At 36.3% G+C, this 18,449-nt stretch overlaps 1 protein-coding gene across 1 annotated transcript in view; it reads right to left on the bottom strand.

The window, feature by feature from the left end:
* SLC38A11 (solute carrier family 38 member 11) overlaps positions 1-18,449 on the bottom strand; it is a 53,396-nt gene that overhangs the window by 19,673 nt on the left and 15,274 nt on the right. Inside the window, exon 7 of the mRNA XM_087819425.1 lies at positions 14,007-14,086. Within this exon, the coding sequence (XP_087675551.1) occupies positions 14,007-14,086 (80 nt within the window). The remainder of the gene's footprint in view (positions 1-14,006; positions 14,087-18,449) is intronic.

Genomic DNA, 18,449 nt, shown 5'->3' with positions numbered 1-18,449 from the left:
AGAATGAAAGAGTTGAGTATAGCAATAAACAAGAAGAATGCTTTGTTAACTTATAAAGAACTATGGATATCAGAGGATTTTCAAAACAAACAAGAAAGCAAAAAACAACAAACTGGGAGAAATAAATTGAAATTGTTTTTATAAATAGAGAGACCCAAGGGCATAGTATGTAGTAGTCATATTGAAATGAATTAACTAAATAAAACTCAAATTGTTACTAAAAATGATTAAATCATGGGATGAGTGCTATTTAAATTTTTTTAAAAAGAATGATCCACAATAGATTACCTATAAACAGGGAATGCCTTCTAAATAATTATTCAAATTCAAACATATTAATTAACATACAACTCTTCAGGAATATTTCTTTCGTACAAAGTGAGGCGAGTTTTCTTCTTCTGAAGAACCCCCAAGATAAGAACTCTTCAATTTCTCTTTGTTTAGATTGTTCTGTTGCTACTGTGGAAGTTCATTTCCCTGAGGAACTGAAACCAACTGCATTTACTGGTGTGTGTCTAGAGTTGCAATGGAAACAAGTAGTTTTGAAATGAGTCCACTGCAGTCAGCATCACCTCTTTAGCAAGTGTTAATGTTACCTTCTGATGAATGGACCAGCTCTTCACCTGCAGTTGGCTCCTACCTGCTTTTTTAATTTAATATGATTATTTACTGACTACAGACCAAACTATGGTTAATATTATCAATAAAGTACATCTAAAACAGTAATGACCTTAATTTATTTTGTGAAGGACAACCCTTCTCACTACTAAGAAAAACCATATGGAAAAAGGCAAGCTATAAAGGAAAAAAAATGCAATCTTTGAGGTCAGACTGGCTTGGATTTAAATCTTAACTTTATGATATACTAGCAGGGTGACTTTGGGCAGATTACTCAGTGGCACTGGTCTCAGTTTCTCTGCTGCAGAACAGAGACAATATTAATAATTCTATTTTACAAAAATGAAATAAGGGTTAAATGAGAAAATGAATGGCAGTGTGTGGTATGTAATGGACAATGTTAGATGAGAGCTTCTTCCACTCTTTGTCCCTTGCCTTATGATATTATTAAAGTAACAATACATGTCTTAGTCTGGGTGTCAGGACCTTCAAGTGCATGAAATGTAACCATCATGGTATTTATATTCTTTTAGAGAATGAAGGAACCTTGGGGAAAGCAAACCTTTTAATTTAAAATAAATGAATGATTATTATTGATAATAGATATACATGTAGCCAAATGGGCAGCCATTTGGTTGATAATGATGAAAAAGATGAAATGGTTCATTTATGCTTTAGATCTTCACAATAAATATTCAGCGTTCTTCCCCATACACCAATTTTCTGCACAACTGAGTCTGCCAAATTGGTGCAACTTCCAGATACATAAAAGCCATTCCGGACAATCTCGGGGTATTTGGAGCTGCTCACCTCACTCCAGGGTTTATGTCTTAGCCCAGCCATCCATCTCCCCAGCTAAGCTGTAGCTCTGTGGTTATATAATTAAATGTTTGAGTAAAAGAGGGTACTCATTAAACCTTAAGATATTTGACATCTAAAATGGATAGAGAAGAAAATTGTCTGATTATTTAATCACTGGATAACACCTTAGACTAATCACTTGAAAGAAAAAATATATAAAATTCACCTCTTACATTTTTAAGCTTCTCTCTCTCTCTACACACACACACACACACACACACACACTAAGGGTTATTCTTTTTGTTATATAAACTTCCAATTATAGAAACAGTTTATTCTGTCAGTGTTGCAGACAAAATTTCTTCCTTTTGTACTCTACCACAAGAAAAGATTATGAGATAATATATTTATATTTTATCACTGGTATTGATAAAATATAAGTACAGAGACAATGGCTACCTACTTGTTCAGAAAACTTAAGAGCTTCGCTTTCAGGAATAATTTGGAGGTCCTGCATTTTGTTTTCATAAAGTGAAATGGCCTCAAACAGATTATAAAATCTTGAGGGGTATGTGTGTGTGTATTTAATAGTCTTTGGAAGCAATGGAAAATATATCTCTCATGATTTTTACCAAATTGAAAACATAGTCGCTTTTACTGAATGCAAAAATAATAGGCAGAAGCAATCAATTACTAATTTGGGGCTAAATAGAGAAATATCCAGTGAAATAAGATAAAATCTTAGTTTTTATTTTTTTTACAGATATCTCTTCCCAAAGCTTTCAATTAAGTAATATTACAGATGGTACTTGTTCTTCCTTTTATTTCCTAATCTCTCCATCAATTAATAGTGTAATAGCAGCTGTGAACTCTAGTGAAGGGCATTAGATCAGTAACTGGATAAACTTTGAGAGAGAAATGTCTAACTGTTCTCCTCCTGCACACTAAGTCTGCTATCATTTGTGGTATAGTGCAAGCCCCATAAAAAATGAAATAACTTCCCTAAGGAAGAAAATATATTTTAAATAGAATGTTTAAATTTATACTTAAATCCTCAGGCAAATTAATAATCAAAAGTTAAACTTTGGACATACAATTAAACATCATTGTTTGGACATACATTTAAGATAAGATTTTATCTTATTTTGCTGGACATTAATCCATGGGGGAAGAACTGTGTAAAAGAGACAACAGTGGAGAAGACATTTTGTGAAAGGAAAGCAGATACTTACATGGTAACTGCTGAAGACAGAAGAAATGACAACCACATTATGAGAGGTAATGATGAGGAAGAGCTAATTTACTTTGCAAATCCCGAGACACCTGAAAGCTACTCAGGATACTCCAGAAAAAAGAAGAAAAAAGGAAAGATCTGAAGATCCTGGGTACAGGGTATCTAACCCAAAAAATGAAGTCCTAGAATGACAGTGGAGGGCAAAAAAAAAAAAAAAAAATCAGTCCATCTGGAAAGGAGCAAGAGGACAGAAAGCTCTGGGAGGGGGTTTAGTCTCCAGAAAGAAATGATCAAAATCGAAAGCTATGCTGGGAGAAAATATTTGCAAAAGACACATCTCATGAAGGGCTGTTATCCAAAATATACAAAGAACACTTAAAACTCAACAATAAGAACACAAACAACCCAATTAAAAAGGGGCCAGCCCTGGCCAGGTAGGCCAGTTGGTTCGAGTGTTGTCCCGCTAGGCCAAGGTTGCGGGCTCTATCTTCGGTCAGGGCACATGCAAGAATCAGCCAAGGAACGCATAAATAAGTGGAACAACAAACCGGTGTTTTGTTTTTCTCTTTCTCTCAAATCAGTTAAAAATGGGCCACAGACTTTAAGAAACACTTCACCAAAGAAAATACAGATGGCAAATAAGTATATGAAAAGATGCTCCACATCATGTGTCATCAGGGAAATGCAAGTGAAAACACACTGAGATTCCCCTGGACACCTATGGGAATGGCCAAAATCCAGAACACAGTGACACCAAATGTTAACAAGGGTGTGAAGCACCAGGAACTCTTTCTCATACATTGCTGGTGGGAATGCCAAACAGTAAAGCCACTTTTAGAGATAGTTCAGTGGTTTCTTATAAAACTAAACATACTCTTGCCATATGACCCAGCAATTTCACTCCTTGATATTGACCCCCAAAATTTGAAATTTATGTCCACACAAAAACCTGCACATGATGTTTGTAGCAGCTTTATTTATAACTGCCAGAACCTGGAAGCAACCAAGATGTCCTTCAGTAGGTAAACGAACAAATAAACTCTGGTACATTCAGGTAATAAAATGTTATTATTCAGTACTAAAAAGAAATAAGTTATCAAGCCGTGGAAATACATGAAGGACACTTCTATGCATATTACAAAATACAAAAAGCCAATTTGAAAAGGCTATATACTATATCGTTCCAACTATATTTCATTCCGGAAACGGTAAAACTATGAAGACAGTAAAAAGATCAGTGGTCGCCAGGGGTTGGGAATGAGGGGATGGGATGAATAGGCAGAACGCAGAGGAATTCTAGGGCAGTGAAAATACTCCGCGTGGTAATATAATTATGGGTACATGTCATTATACAGACGTCCAAACCCACAGAACGTACACTACCAAAAGTGACTGGAATTGAAATAGAGGCCGTGGGTGATTATGATATACTACTCTAGGTTCATCAGTTTTAACCAATATACCACTCTAGTAGGGGATGTTGATAATGGGGGAACCTATGCACGTGTAGAAAACCTCTACGCCTGCCTCTCAACTTTGCTGTGAACCTAAAACTAAAAAAAAACTAAAACTAAAAAAATTAAGTCTTAAAAAAATCTGAACTGGACATCTAGCTAAGCAAAGCCAAAAGCAAGTGTTAACTCTAGAAAAAACAAGTATGCGAGAAGAGAAATATAACTATTTAATTTTGAAAGCTGTGCTATATACTCACATATTATGACACAGGAGAGGAAAGATAATTTGAGAGAGCTAAATCTTCATTTACTATATGACAACAATGAGAATCCAGAAATAGCAGTTACAAGCATATGACGGAGAAATAAAAAATGTAAATGCCAAAGGGTACATCTGAAATAGGAAAGGATTTGGTAGGAAGCTGTTCTAGTTCATTAAAAGCCATCCGTAATATTTGATTTTGTAAAAATATGTGAATGTATTCTTTTGAGAAAAAAAGAAATCCAAATGAAAGCAATATTGGGGAGAAGCAGGATCCTTTAAAATGCCCTACAAAGCTTCAAATAGATCCTGGCCACATAATGGAGGCTTACTCTAAGGTTCAGATCATTTCAGGGGTAATGTTTCAAGTGTTGTAATGTACTTTAATACTAACAAAAATAGAGGCTGGCTTACAGCACTTTGCAGTCTTGGTATGGCAAACACTTTCAGAAGAATTGCTTCCCTTCCTCTAAAAAATCCAGTCATATACACAGTTACAGTTTTAAAGAAACCTTTTTGTGTGGGGTTTGGGTGGCAGTGGGGAGGTTTTTGGGAGCTATTCATTTTGCAAAATTATCTCGGCTTGCATTCTTGGATTTGGGCATTTCATCCTATTTTGAAAGACAAATTCCACCTTATCTTTACAACAGCTGAGTAGTAGTAATAAGGCAAAGCAGTAGGAAGCAAGACCTAGCAAATATACCTTCAGTCTTCACAGACTTAATGAAAACAAGCTTCAGGGGTACTGCTTCTGATCCCCAGAACGTAAGAGCTCGATCAGAAAGATCAAACCTCACACCTCCTGTGGTACCTGCCCAAATTCTTTCCTGCCAAACAGGCAGCTCCCAAATCAGCAGGCCTCGGCAGAGCCGGCACTTTTGTTAAGAGCCTTGCACATTAACCTCTTCAGCCAGACACATCGGAGAGTTAAGGGCTCTGGCTGGCAGGCAAACAAAAGCTCCACATTTCCTGTCACACCACAAGCTATTAATGACAAAGGCAGATCTGCCCACTTCCCCAGTTGGTCGGTGACAGCTCTCTGCCACTTCCTGGCTCCCAGCTCACTTTTCTTCTGATTTGGTTCTCTAGACAATTGCGATTTACATGAACATACAAAGCTGTTCAGGAAAATTCTTGGGGATCACTCTAAAAATCAAAACTGATCTTTTTAAAACACACACACACACACACACACACACACACACACACACACACACACGTTTTATAGAGAGCTAATCTTTAGTTAAAATTTACATAAGACATTATGCTGATTTTTTTTTTTTGGCCAAAATATCTTTTTTTATATGACTCATATAAAAAGCTTGCACAGCTTGGCACCACAAACATCACATATACTTCCTTTTTCTCATTTGAAACACTAACCACTTGACTTTTATTCTGTCACCTATGATTTTTTCCCCCCCCCCCCAATTGGCTCTAATTCCTCTGTCAACTCTTTAAAAACTGGTGTTAACTGTTTCTGTCATGATGGGAAGAGCAGAGAGTGGGTCAGAGGGGGCAGGATTTCGCATTTTATTTAAAAAATTATTTATTGATTTGAGAGAGAGAAGAGAAAGGAGAAGAGAAGAGGGAGGAGAGGAGAGAGGAGGGGAGGGGAAGGGAGGGGAGGGGAGAGGAGGAGAGAGAAGAAACATCCATTAGTTGTTCCACTTATTTGTGCAGTCATTGCTTGCTCCTTGCATGTGTCCCGAGGATGGAACAAACAAGCTTGGCACATCAGGACGAAGCTCTAATCAACTGAGCTACCTGGCCAGGGCCTTACTTTTTTAATATAATAAAAACTTGTCAGAATTAGGAGTGTGTTTTTTTTTTTTTTTGGTTTTCTACTGTTTTTCACCAAACAGAATTACATTAAAATTTTATGTTTTACATTAAAATAAATCTAATTTCAGATATGAGCTCCAGATAATCATTTTCCATTAGGGTTCTACTTGGATTTACCTCTCTTCACCTTAAACATTGTCTCTGTACAATCCTGCCCATAGCAGACACTCCTCCCTAAGCTACAGACTTGCATTTCCAAAACTCTGGGTGACTTCTCCTTCTTCCCCTCTCTCTCCACACCAGGTGTGACTCAAAATCAAGATATTAAAATATTAAAAACATTACTTTTTCCCTGACTGCTTTCTCTCCTATCCTGGTTAATAATAACTTAGAAGAAACTGGGTCCCTTCCTCCATGTTTCCATACACCTGCTCATAATCCTATTAAATAGTCAATTGAGGTTATCTTCTATGGGCTCGTCCACCCCACTTCACCCCCAATAAGTTTTAAGAGACCTGCAGAAAGGGATTGTGCTTTATTGCTCTTCCCAGCCCTAGTACCTAGAAAAGTGACTAAAACAGTAAACATTTAGTAAATGCTAATAGACTGAACAGGCTCTTCCACTTTCCCATTTGGGTGGTGAGTCCTGGACCACCTACTAGCCTGATTATCCAGACTGAAAACCTTGGCATCACTCCACCCTTTTTCCCCTCTTCTTGAACCAGCCTTGCCTTTACACTGTTCCACTGGCCTGTTTGCTTGCTATAGATGGCCCCCTTCAATGTCTCTCTACTCCCAATCTGTGCTCACCTCTGCTGCAAGAGAAGTCCACTGAAATGGAAACTAGCTCTGGTCACTCTCCTGCTTAAGAACTTTCAATGCTCCATCAAGAAAAAATCCAAGTTTGTTAGCACTACACATAAAGCTTTCCTTTCATGTCGGCCTCTTCCAATCTCTCTATGATCGTTCCTTTGCACACTCTAGCCAAACTTTCAGCTCAGAATCACCCAAATTCTAGTTACTTCCTAAACATGGAAGCTATATATTCAGGGAATTAGGAAAGCACCATCTTCAGCAGTTTTTCAAGAGGTAATATGAAGACATGACCGTTGTTAAAACTATGATAAAAACATATTTGAGGAGCAAGGTGGGGTTTGTGAGAACATGCTCAAGAGAGACACCTTTATATATATTTGATAGTCCCCTAATCAATGGCAAAGTGTCTTCTCCACCTCCCCCTCCTAATGTTAGAACCTTGAACTGATTCTGTTGTTATATACATCACACCTCTAGGCCTCACACACTTCTGCCAACAATAGCTTTCAACCTCTCTCTGCTTTCCTTTCTCACCCAGCTAATGTCAGTACATTTTAAGCAGCAGGTCACATATTGTCTTATCTTAAATTATTACCTGCTTGCCCAGGTTGTGCTAAGGGCCCTTCCTCTGTTTCCATGGCACTTTCCCATAATTCTAAGTATATATTGAGATTCTCTCTCCAATGTCTGTTCTCCCCATCCACACACTATAGGTATCTAAGGTGAGGGATTCTTTCTTCATCTTCATGGCCCCAATACCTAGAAGAGTGACTGCCATCAGCTGGACACTTAATAAGTGCTTGTTGGCTGAAAGAACAGGCTACTCTATTTTTAATCCTTTGATTATAAATCTATACCAGAGACCAGTCTGTGTTCTAACTAGAAATAACAAATAGGTTGCAAACCTCACTGAGACAGCCATTTATAAAAATATTGATGATGGGTAGAATGAGTTTTTAACACTGAGCAGCCTAGGCTGTTCCTCTAGCTCCACTAATACCACAGTGACTGGGCTAATCTTCTCTCAGAATATGTTGTCTTGCAGCTGTTTTTCTTATTTTTGTGTAGACTCAAGTCAAACAATGTTTCTATTTTTGCTTCATGTAGACAATCTGTCTGGTAAAACTTACCAGTGGCTCTAACAGTGCTGTAGAACTTGGAGTCAAATGGTATCTTGGCAATGAGTTTGCAAATTTTTCTAGTAAGGAAATAGCCTTAGGAAAATTTTCTTTGACAAGGAATGTTTTTGCGTGAAATTTATATTGTCCCAAGATAATTTTTATTGTCTCATCACTTCAAAATTTTGGTCAGTTAATCCTCAAGTTGAATCAACTAAAATTAGAAAACACATGGATTCATTCATTTATTCAACTGATCATTCAACAGTTCTTAGCTGAATTCTAATTCTGTGTTAGGCACTGTGCTGTATAATGGGGGATTCAGTGTGAAATGAAACAACTGTGATCCCTCTTCTCATGGAGTCCACAATATGGTGAGAAGGACATAAAACATACAATAAAACAAATGAAGATAAATAGAGATAATTTAACAAATAGCATGATTATTTTATTCCTATGCATAAGTCCCTTCTCACTTCCTATGGTAAAATTCCAAATTTAACCAACCAAAGTATTCAAGTTCTGAACCTATTCCTGTCTACCACACTCTCAGATAATAATATCATCTCTGAAAACACAGAGATTAACACTCAAATTCCCTTCACTGGTCTTCACAATGAATCCATGTTTTACTCTCCATACTCCTATTGTTTCAAGAGAAAGAAGTACCCAACTCTGCTACAAGGATTACTCTATATTGTAAATTCCAACTGTTCGATATCTCCTGGGGGGTTTTTGGCTCCAACTTTTTGCTTGGTCTGTAACATCTTCAGTATCTTCTATGGTGAAAAATGTATTCTTTAGTGTTTTCACTCCCTCAAGCCATTGTTTTATCATGCAATTTGCATTTATTGATGCCCTTCACACATGAATGAGAAGGGGGAAGAAGAGGATTTGCAAAATTTACTTTTCTATCGGTTGCTTTCACCTTAATTCTCTCTAACCTAGCTTCTATCCATATTATTTGATTGAATTTCTGGAAGGTTACCAGTAACGTCTTATCATCTGAAGTGGAAATCTGGAGCCTGCATCATGCAGTGTCTGCCCTTGGGATCGTTTGCCTTAATTTCCATTGGGTTCATCCTTTCTCCCACTCTCGGTCCATGTGATTTAGTTTGGTTGACCTTATCTTTAGCGTTGAGGGTAGGCACGTAATCTAAACACAAGCAACTCAAATAGGCCATGATGATGGGGTTTGGGATTATCATGGGTCCTCATTAGAGCTAATCAGAATTGAAGCTGGAAGTAAAGTTAGCATCATTTGTAAGACAAAACTCTTTCTTTTAATATGGACTTTGACTTGAATGGAAGTAGGCTGAGACTGCTGCTGCCGTCTTTCACAACACAGGGAAAGCCTGTCAGAAGCTAGCGACATAACAGGAAGTGAAGCCAGGAAATTAAAAAAAAGAGACATTATGTCTGGTTTCATTGACTGAGCTTCTAAATCCAACCAAATCTCGTAACGGAACTACCCTTGAACTTTACAGTAATGTTAGTCAATAAATTCTCTTTGATTCTTTGAGTTAGGGTCCTGTGGTGGTTGTCACTGGCAACAAAAAGAGCAATAATTTATACATTATCAAAAATGTTGTGGCTAGTATTTGACAAAACTAATTATTCTTTCTTTTAAATATGTAGTAAAGATATATTTAAAATAAATAAATAAATAAATAAATAAATAAATAAATAAATAAATAAATAAATAAGTAAATAAGTAGTATTCCTCTGTCTTTACCTATTTTCTTTCCTGATCCTTTCTTTAAGCTGCTCTAGTTCTTTCTCATGTATAGCGTTACATTGTAGAATTTCAGAATTAGAATGAATAAGGGGAAAAGAAACTAGTATGTATCGGAATCTTTGGGGAAGGCCCATTTCACATGCATAAATACCTGAGGGAAGTGTAGTTGCATTTTTGGAATTATGTTTGGAACACCAACCACACACACTATTGTTTAAAATGCTGTAAAAGAGATACCATATGAAGAGAAAATAGTTGTAAATTTGGAATGCATGCTATCATTTCTATTCTGCATGTAAAGAATTGAATATTAACGAATCACAGAACCACAGAATGAAGGTTTTCATGGTAATGATGTCTCTGATTCTAGTTTGAAAAAGGATGGGAAGACTGTGTGATTGCATTTCCAAACTAGTACACTTTCTGGAAAGCAATTAAATTGCTTTGCCACCTCCGTTCTTCGAAAGCAAAAGGTTAGAAAATACAATAAAACCGACCATTATTTCCAAAGAGAACTGAGAGTCATTGGACCAGGAGATATTTGAAATCATATCAAAAAGCAGAATTTATGGCCCTAAGAGTTATGAAAAAGGAAATTGAATTGTGTTTTATTTTTAAAACACAGCCACTAAAAAGGTGTTTCCATAGTAACAAGGTCAATACCAGTAGCCATTACAGGCCTTCCTCCTCCCTGATAATGGATTTAAAGATCTTTTTCAAATACCACTTTAAAAGCCCTACGAAAAAGTATAGCTTTTCTGATCATTCATCTGAACCTAGAATGAAAAAAAACACACACGGAGCATTAAATTTCTCATGTTTTATGGATTCTGAGCATTTGTGGCTGTCACATTTTCAGAAACAAGCCTGCCTGACCAGCTACTGTGCCAACCCCTGAACATGGGATTTGATTAGCCTGATTGTAAATCTGGACAAACAGAAGTTGTTTGCTGTAGTATTCAAACAGAAATAAAAGGCGGCACAGTATTAAAAAGCAGCCTTCTTTAACATCTAAATATTGAAAGAGTTAAGTAAATAATCCTTGTCATTAGAAAAATTTCTAAGGCTCAGGTAAAATGTCACTTCCTAACGACTAGAGGAAGGTTAGAAAGATGGGGGCCTCGTTTTGTTTACCACAGAAATAAATAGCTCTTTAGCTATAAAATCAATTCATTTAGCCCCAACCAGGAAGTGGCTTCTGCTTTCTCTTTCCTTTGTATCAAGATACACTGCCTATATGATGATCGCTTGTGAGATATTTTATTTTTCTTTGTATTCAAAATAGTATCTCACATAACATTTTGTATATAAAAGATACTAAAAAAAAGGAAGTAGAGAATGAATCATGAAAAATAATAACAAAAGAGTAACTAAAATAACACAAAAATCTCTGGTCTATTTTTAGAAATGATGTATCAGTTAAAAGTGTACTCATAATTTTAATCTCTCTAAAACAGGGGCTCTAGACCCTGTCACAGACTCGAAACTTTTAAATAATAAGTCCAATTGGCTGATCCCTAGACAGAGTCCCTCAGAATCTCTGCAGGTGGGGACCTAGCATCAGTATTTTGAAAAGCTACTCAGGTAATTCTAATGGGAAGGCAGAGTTGAAAAATCTTTGCATTAAACTTTTCCTGGAGCTCAATTAATGAATAATTTATTTACCTCCAACCTTTCAGTGCTTGTTTTTTTCTCTCTCAATATTGCATCATAAGGCTGTACCAAATCACTAGAACTTTTTATTATAACCTTATGATTTATTCTCTAGAATCACTTTTCATAATAAAACTTCAATTAAAATAGCTGTCTTATACAATTTAAAAATTTAGCCAAAATTATTATTTATTGAATTCTGTTCAGTATATTTACTAGTTTTTTGTTGCTGTGAATTCAACTTTTGAAAATCAGAACTCAGTACAGTACCAACATAACAGATGCTAAGTAAATGTCAGTAGAATTTAATATATGCTTTTTGGGTTTTTATGCTTACTTTTCCTGGACCTGTAATGCTTTTTACACCCTTATCTATCTGGAAAAGTTCAGATTCATCCTTCAAAACACACACATCATGTTTCTCTTCCTCCAGGAAGCCCTCTCTGATTCAGACAGACTATTAAGCACTCTCTTCTTCGGTGCTGACACTGCCCCTTGTTCATGCTTCTATATTGCACTCCTCATACTGTACTGTCATTTCATTTTCTTTTTCTGTTTTTAAAATATGTCCCTTCTCCATATCTGATTGTGAACAACTTGCAGCAGGAGCTGACTTATGCCTCTCTGCTCTTTCTGTCTCAGGGCACACCAAAATAGCTAGAAACAATAGGCATTCGGAGTTTACTATATGAAAGGGTAAGTGGTCACACTGAAGTCAACCACGTGCATTTCAAAAACGCTATTGTGATGGACTGAACTGTGTCCCTCAGCAATGTTGAAATGCTAACCCCAGTGAGATGGTATCTTGAGATGGGGACTTTGGGAGATGATTAGGTTTAGATGAGGTCATGGGGGCTGGGCACTCTTGATGGGATCAGTGCCCTTACAAGAGCAGACACCTTACTCTCTGTCACTTTCTGCCGCAGGGAGACCAGGAAGTGATTTCTTACAGGAATCGGACCACACTGCCAGCCTCCAGAACTAGGAGAAAATAAATTTCTGCGGTTTAAGCCACCCGCCTATAGTATTTTGTTCCAGCAATCCAAGCTAATACAACTATGAGCTGGGATTAAGTTGTTTGAAGACAACATTAATACAAACATCATGGATAATTATACCTCTCTCTTTTATTTAAGTCCTTTAAAAATTAAGTGTTTGGCCCTAGCTGGCTAAGCTCAGTGGTTAAAGCACTGGCCCCTGTACTGAAGGGTCCCAGGTTTGATTCCAGCCAAGGGCACTGGCTCGGTTTCAGGCTCAATCCCAGGTTGGGCACAATGCGGGAGACAACCAATACAATTGATGTGTGTCTCTCTCATTGATGTTTCTCTCTCTCTCTCCCTTCCACTCTCTGTAAAGCAATGGAAAAAATATCCTCAGGTGAGGATTTAAAAAAATTTAATTTAATTTAAAAAGTAAAAATAGAAATTAAGTGTTTTTACAAAGAAAAGGCCATATCAAATGCAGTTAGACTAGCTATTTCATATTTTCTTCCAAATAAATTTGAGGCATGATTTTTGGTGTTTACCTGACAAAGCATATAGTCAAAAATGAAGTGATTTTTGCAGAACAACAGTTAATCAATAGGAAAAAGTAAGCTACCTTGAGTACCACATTATTTACAGCTGTTCACCAGGCTCCCTTTTCTCTCTCAGAGATAACACTCATTGAAGTCCCAGCCTGTCCCTTGCACTGTCCTAGACATTATGTCTTAAATTAATTTTATTTTGTCTTATTTGGGATAGAAAAAATATTTAAGGTCTCATGAAAACTCCATAATGTATTATTTATCTATTTATTCAACAAATATTTATTGTGCATTATGGGAATATGATTTTGCATTTAAAGCCAATTTAGTTTCATTCCAGCATTCTCTTGGGACTGTGGGTATAAACTACTCAATCCTTACCCGGTGAATCTATTCTGTAATCAAATAATAAAAACTGTGCAGTTTAGATCAGCAGTATCCATACTTTAAATATCATGGATGAGTGAATAAAATTTGGGAAACCAGTACCAAGTTGCCAACACTTTATTTGGCCAACTATTAACATTAAACACAAATAATGCCACTATCATCTCTCACTATCAGTTCAGAAATGACAAAGCATTTTAACACAAAATAATTAAAGCATATAATCTTAGTAGAGAATTAAGGGTGGCTTTCAATGTTGACTACATTTTGTTTGATGGCAAAAAGCATCCAAAATATTCTTTATTCTTCTCATTTCAGCCTAGATTGGAGAAACTGTGTTAAGAACAAATCCATCTCTGAGGTAGATATAGAAATTTCTGCCATCTCTCACTTTTCCTCCTGTGTGCTCTACCTGGATCCTATTTCTCACCCTTCTCATCAGCCATGCAGAATTCAAGGTAAACATGCATGTCTAATTAAATGTAATTATTTTCTCTCTAAAGAAAAACGATGCTTTTGGTACCACAATTACTTTACATTTCAGAATTTATGTCAAATAGATATCTACGTGAAGGTTATAAATCAAAGATCAACCAATATAGCAACAAAACTTACATGTGTGGACCCAGTGAAATTACCCTTGCTGTTACAACTCCAAGAATCACAGTTGTGAGCACTGTAGAAATAAAAGAGACCTGCAAAAGAAAATGTAAAGACACTGTCAGTTCAGTATAAAGCAGCAATTTTCAACTGGTGTGCTGCAAACATTTTTAAAACATGCAGTACCTGACTATGTAGTTAGGGGGCACTGACCTCCTCTCCCTTAGATTGTCAAATAAAAAAATGATACCAGCCAAAGCAACAATAGCCACCTGGTGTGAATGAATCAACATTATACCTATTTTTTGTTATATTGACAAAGATATATTTTTTGGTGTGCTGCAGAATTTTAGTAATTAGTTCATGTGTGCCATGAGATGATTAAGGTTGAAAATCACTGATATAGAGATTATGATTATTTTTAATGTTTCTTTATCTTTATTGTTGAGACTATTACAGATGTCCCCTTTTTAACCTCACTGATCCCCTCCACCCCACATCCATCCCACCCACAGGCCTTCTCCACACCAATGTCTGTGTCCATGAGTTATGCTTATAAACATAAGTTCTTTGATTAATCTCTCCCCACCCGCACCCCCTCCCCACCTTCCCTCTGAGATCCCTCAGTTTGTTCAATGCTTCTATGTCTCTGGATCCATTTTGTTCATCAGTTTAATTTGTTTATTATATTCCACATATAAGTGAGATCATGTGGTACCTGTCTTTCTCTGACTGGCTTATTTCACTTAGCATAACACTTTCTAGTTCCCTCTATGCTGTGCCAAAGGCTAAAAGGTCCTTCCTCTTCACAGCTGCATAGTATTCCATGGTGTAAATGTGCCACAGCTTTTTTATCCACTCATCTACTGATGGGCACTTGGGCTGTTTCCGGATCTTGACTATTGTGAATTGCGCTGCTATGAACATAGGGGTGCATAAGTTCTTTGTGATTGGTGTTTGGGGTTCCTTAGTATATATTCTTAGAAGTGGGATCACTGGGTGAAATGGCAGGCCAATTTTTAATCTTTTGAGGAAACTCCATACTGCTTTCATAGTGGCTGCACCAGTCTGCATTCCCACCAGCAATGTCCTAGGGTTCCCCTTTCTCCACACCCTCGCCAGCACTTGTAGTTCGTTGACTTTTGATGGCAGCCATTCTGACAGGTGTGAAGTGATACCTCACTGTGGTTTTAATTTGCATCTCTCTGATGATTAGCGATGTTGAGCATTTTTTCACATGTCTCTTAGCCATTTGTATGTCCTCTTTGCAGAAGTGTCTATTTAGGTCCTTCGCCCATTTTTTAATTGGATTGTTTGTCTTCCTTTTGTTAAGTTGTATAAGTTGCTCATATATTTTGGATATTAACCCTTTATCAGATGTGTTGTTGGCAAATATGTTCTCCCATACAGTGGGCTCCCTTTTCATTTTGTTAATGGTTTCTTTTGCTGTGCAGAAGCTTTTTATTTTGATGCAGTCCTATTTGTTATTTTCTCCTTAGTTTCTCTTGCCCTAGGAGATGTATCAGCAAACATATTGCTATGAGAGATGTCTGAGATTTTACTGCCTGTTTTCCTCTAGGATTTTTATGGTTTCATGTCTTACATTTTAGTCTTTTATCCATTTTGAATTTACTTTTGTGTATGGTGTAAATTGGTGGTCTAGTTTCATTTTTTTTGCATGTATCTGTCCAACTTTTCCAATACCATTTATTGAAAAGACTGTCTTTCCTCCATTGTATGTTCTTGCCTCCTTTATCAAATATTAATTGACCATAATGGCATGGATCAATTTCTGGGTCCTCTGTTCTGTTCCACTGATCGATATGTCTGTTCTTGTGCCAGTACCAGGCTGTTTTGATTACACTGGTTTTGTAGTATAACTTGATATCTGGTATTGTGATCCCTCCAACTTTTTTTTCTTTCTCAGGATTGCCATGGCTATTCAGGGTGTTTTTTGGTTCCATATAAATTTTTGAAGTGTTTGTTCTAGATCTGTGAAATATGCTGTTGGTATTTTAATAGGGATTGCATTGAATTTATAGATTGCTTTGGGTAATATAGACATTTTAATGGTGTTAATTCTTCCAATCCATGAACATGGTATATTTTCCCATTTGTTTATATCTTCCTCTATTTCCTTTTTCAGTATCCTGTAGTTTTCTGAGTAAAGGTCTTTTACATCTTTGGTTAAGTTTATTCCTAGGTGTCTTTTTTTTTAGCTGCAATGGTAAATGGGATTGTTTTTTAGTTTCTGTTTCTGAGTGTTCATTATTGGTGTATAAAAATGCCATCAATTTCTGGGTGTTAATTTTGTATCCTACCTTGCTGAATTCATTTATTAAATCCAGTAGTTTTTGGTGGAGTCTTTAGGATTCTCTATGTACAATATCATGTCATCTGCAAATAATGAGAGTTTTGTTTCCTCCTTTCCAATTTGGATGCCTTTTATGTTTTCTTTCTGTTTGATGGCTGTGGCTAGGACTTCCAGTACTATGTTGAATAAGAGTGGTGAAAGTGGACACCCCTGTCTTGTTCCTTTTCTTAGGGGAAATGGTTTTAGTTTTTGCCCATTGAGTATGATGTTGGCAGTAGGTTTGTCATACATGTTATTATGTTGAGGTATGATCCTATTCCCACTTTGCTGAGAGTTTTTATAAAAAATGGGTGTTGGATTTTATTGAATGCTTTTTCTGTATGTATTGATAGGATCATGTGATTTTTGTCTTTTGTTTATGTGATGTATCACGTTTACTGATTTGGGAATACTGTACCAGCCTTGCATCCCTGGAATAAATCCCACTTGGTCATGGTGTATGACCTTTTTAATATATTGCTGGATCCCATTTGCTAATATTTTGTTGAGGATTTTAGCATCTATGTTCATCAGGGATATTGGCCTGTAATTCTCTTTCTTTATAGTGTCTTTATCTGGTTTTGGAATTTGGCTAATGCTGGCCTTGTAAAAAGAGTTTAGAAGTATTCCTTCCTCTTGGATTTTTTGAAATAGTTTGAGAAGGAAAGGTGTTAATTCTTTGAATGTTTGATAAAACTCCCCTGTGAAGCCATCTGGCTCAGGGCTTTTGTACACTTGGAGCCCTTTGATTACTGCTTCAACTTCATCAGCAGTTATCGGCCTATTTAGACCTTCTGACTCTTCCTGATTGAGTTTTGAAAGGTTGTATTTTTCTAGGAATTCATTCATTTCATCCAGGTTGTCCAGCTTGGTGGCATATAGCTGTTCATAGTATTCTCTTACAATCCTTTGTATTTCTGTTGGGTCAGTTATTATTTCACCTCTTTCATCTCTGATTTTGTTTATTTGGGTCCTCTCTCTTTGTTTCTTGATGAGTCTGGCTAAAGGTTCATCAATCTTGTTTATCCTTTCAAAGAAACAGCTCTTGGTTTCATTCATCTTTTGTATTGTTTTTTTTAGTCTCTATATCATTTATTTCTGCTCTAATCTTTATTATTTCTTTCCCTCTACTTACTCTGGGCTTTTCTTGTTGTTCTCTAAGTTTTTAAGTTGTAGGGTTAAAGAGTCTATTAGAAGTTATATATATAAATATATATAAAATATAAAGATATGAATATAAGTATATATTTAAATATAAGTATATAAAGATATATATTTTTTGGTGTGCTGCAGAATTTTAGTAATTAGTTCATGCATGCCATGAAATGATTAAGGTTGAAAATCGCTGGTATAGATATTATTTTATTGCAAATGTTAGGTGTTTTACTTTTTAGTTGAGTAAACATATGTGCAGTTCCAAATACAATGATTTAGTATTTTATTCTTCTAGATTGGGTTGTTAATCTCAAGTATGTAACTTTTTAGCGATCATAGTCTTAGTTTTTTTTCCACTAAATAGGAGAGCAAGTATCATGTGCGACTATTGTAATCTTGCAGCACGGCTTTCCATGTTTTTAGTAGCTTCCCAGTGATTTTCTTTTATGAAGTTAAAGGTAAAATTATGTTTATTTTTCTTTAGGCCCTAATTTAGTATGTTCCTTTCCTACCTGTAATTGCTCCTTCTGCTTCTGTCTTTATCTTGCCTTTGTCTTACCCCCACCCTTCCAACCCAACAACCTCCTCCCACATTTTTGGAGCACCTCTGATCTTTCCTTTTTGTTCTCTAGCTCTCTTTTCCTTTAGTTCCCCCCCCCCCCTTTGTGATCTTGCCATTTGATCTGTGTTTTTAAGTCTTCTTTGCTTCTTCCCCTCTCTCCCTTCATTATTTCAACTGGTTCAAATATAAACTGGTCTATGTGTGTATGTGTTCTATGCACTCATTACATTAGATCTGTGTTTCATCTCTTAATTTTTAATGGATAAACATTTTAGACTTTTTTCCTCTGATAAAATAAATATAATACAAAGTTTATTTTACTTAATGGTTGTTAACCTTGTTTTCTGTGTTGTTCATTTTTAACTACAAAGAAAGTTCTATTACGAGT

The sequence above is a fragment of the Miniopterus natalensis genome, chromosome 8, assembly GCF_054644295.1.
Source record: "Miniopterus natalensis isolate mMinNat1 chromosome 8, mMinNat1.hap1, whole genome shotgun sequence".
NCBI classification, from domain to species: Eukaryota; Metazoa; Chordata; class Mammalia; order Chiroptera; family Miniopteridae; genus Miniopterus; species Miniopterus natalensis.
The sequence above is the reverse complement of the archived record's forward strand: the minus strand, read 5'-3'. Positions and strand labels throughout refer to the sequence as shown.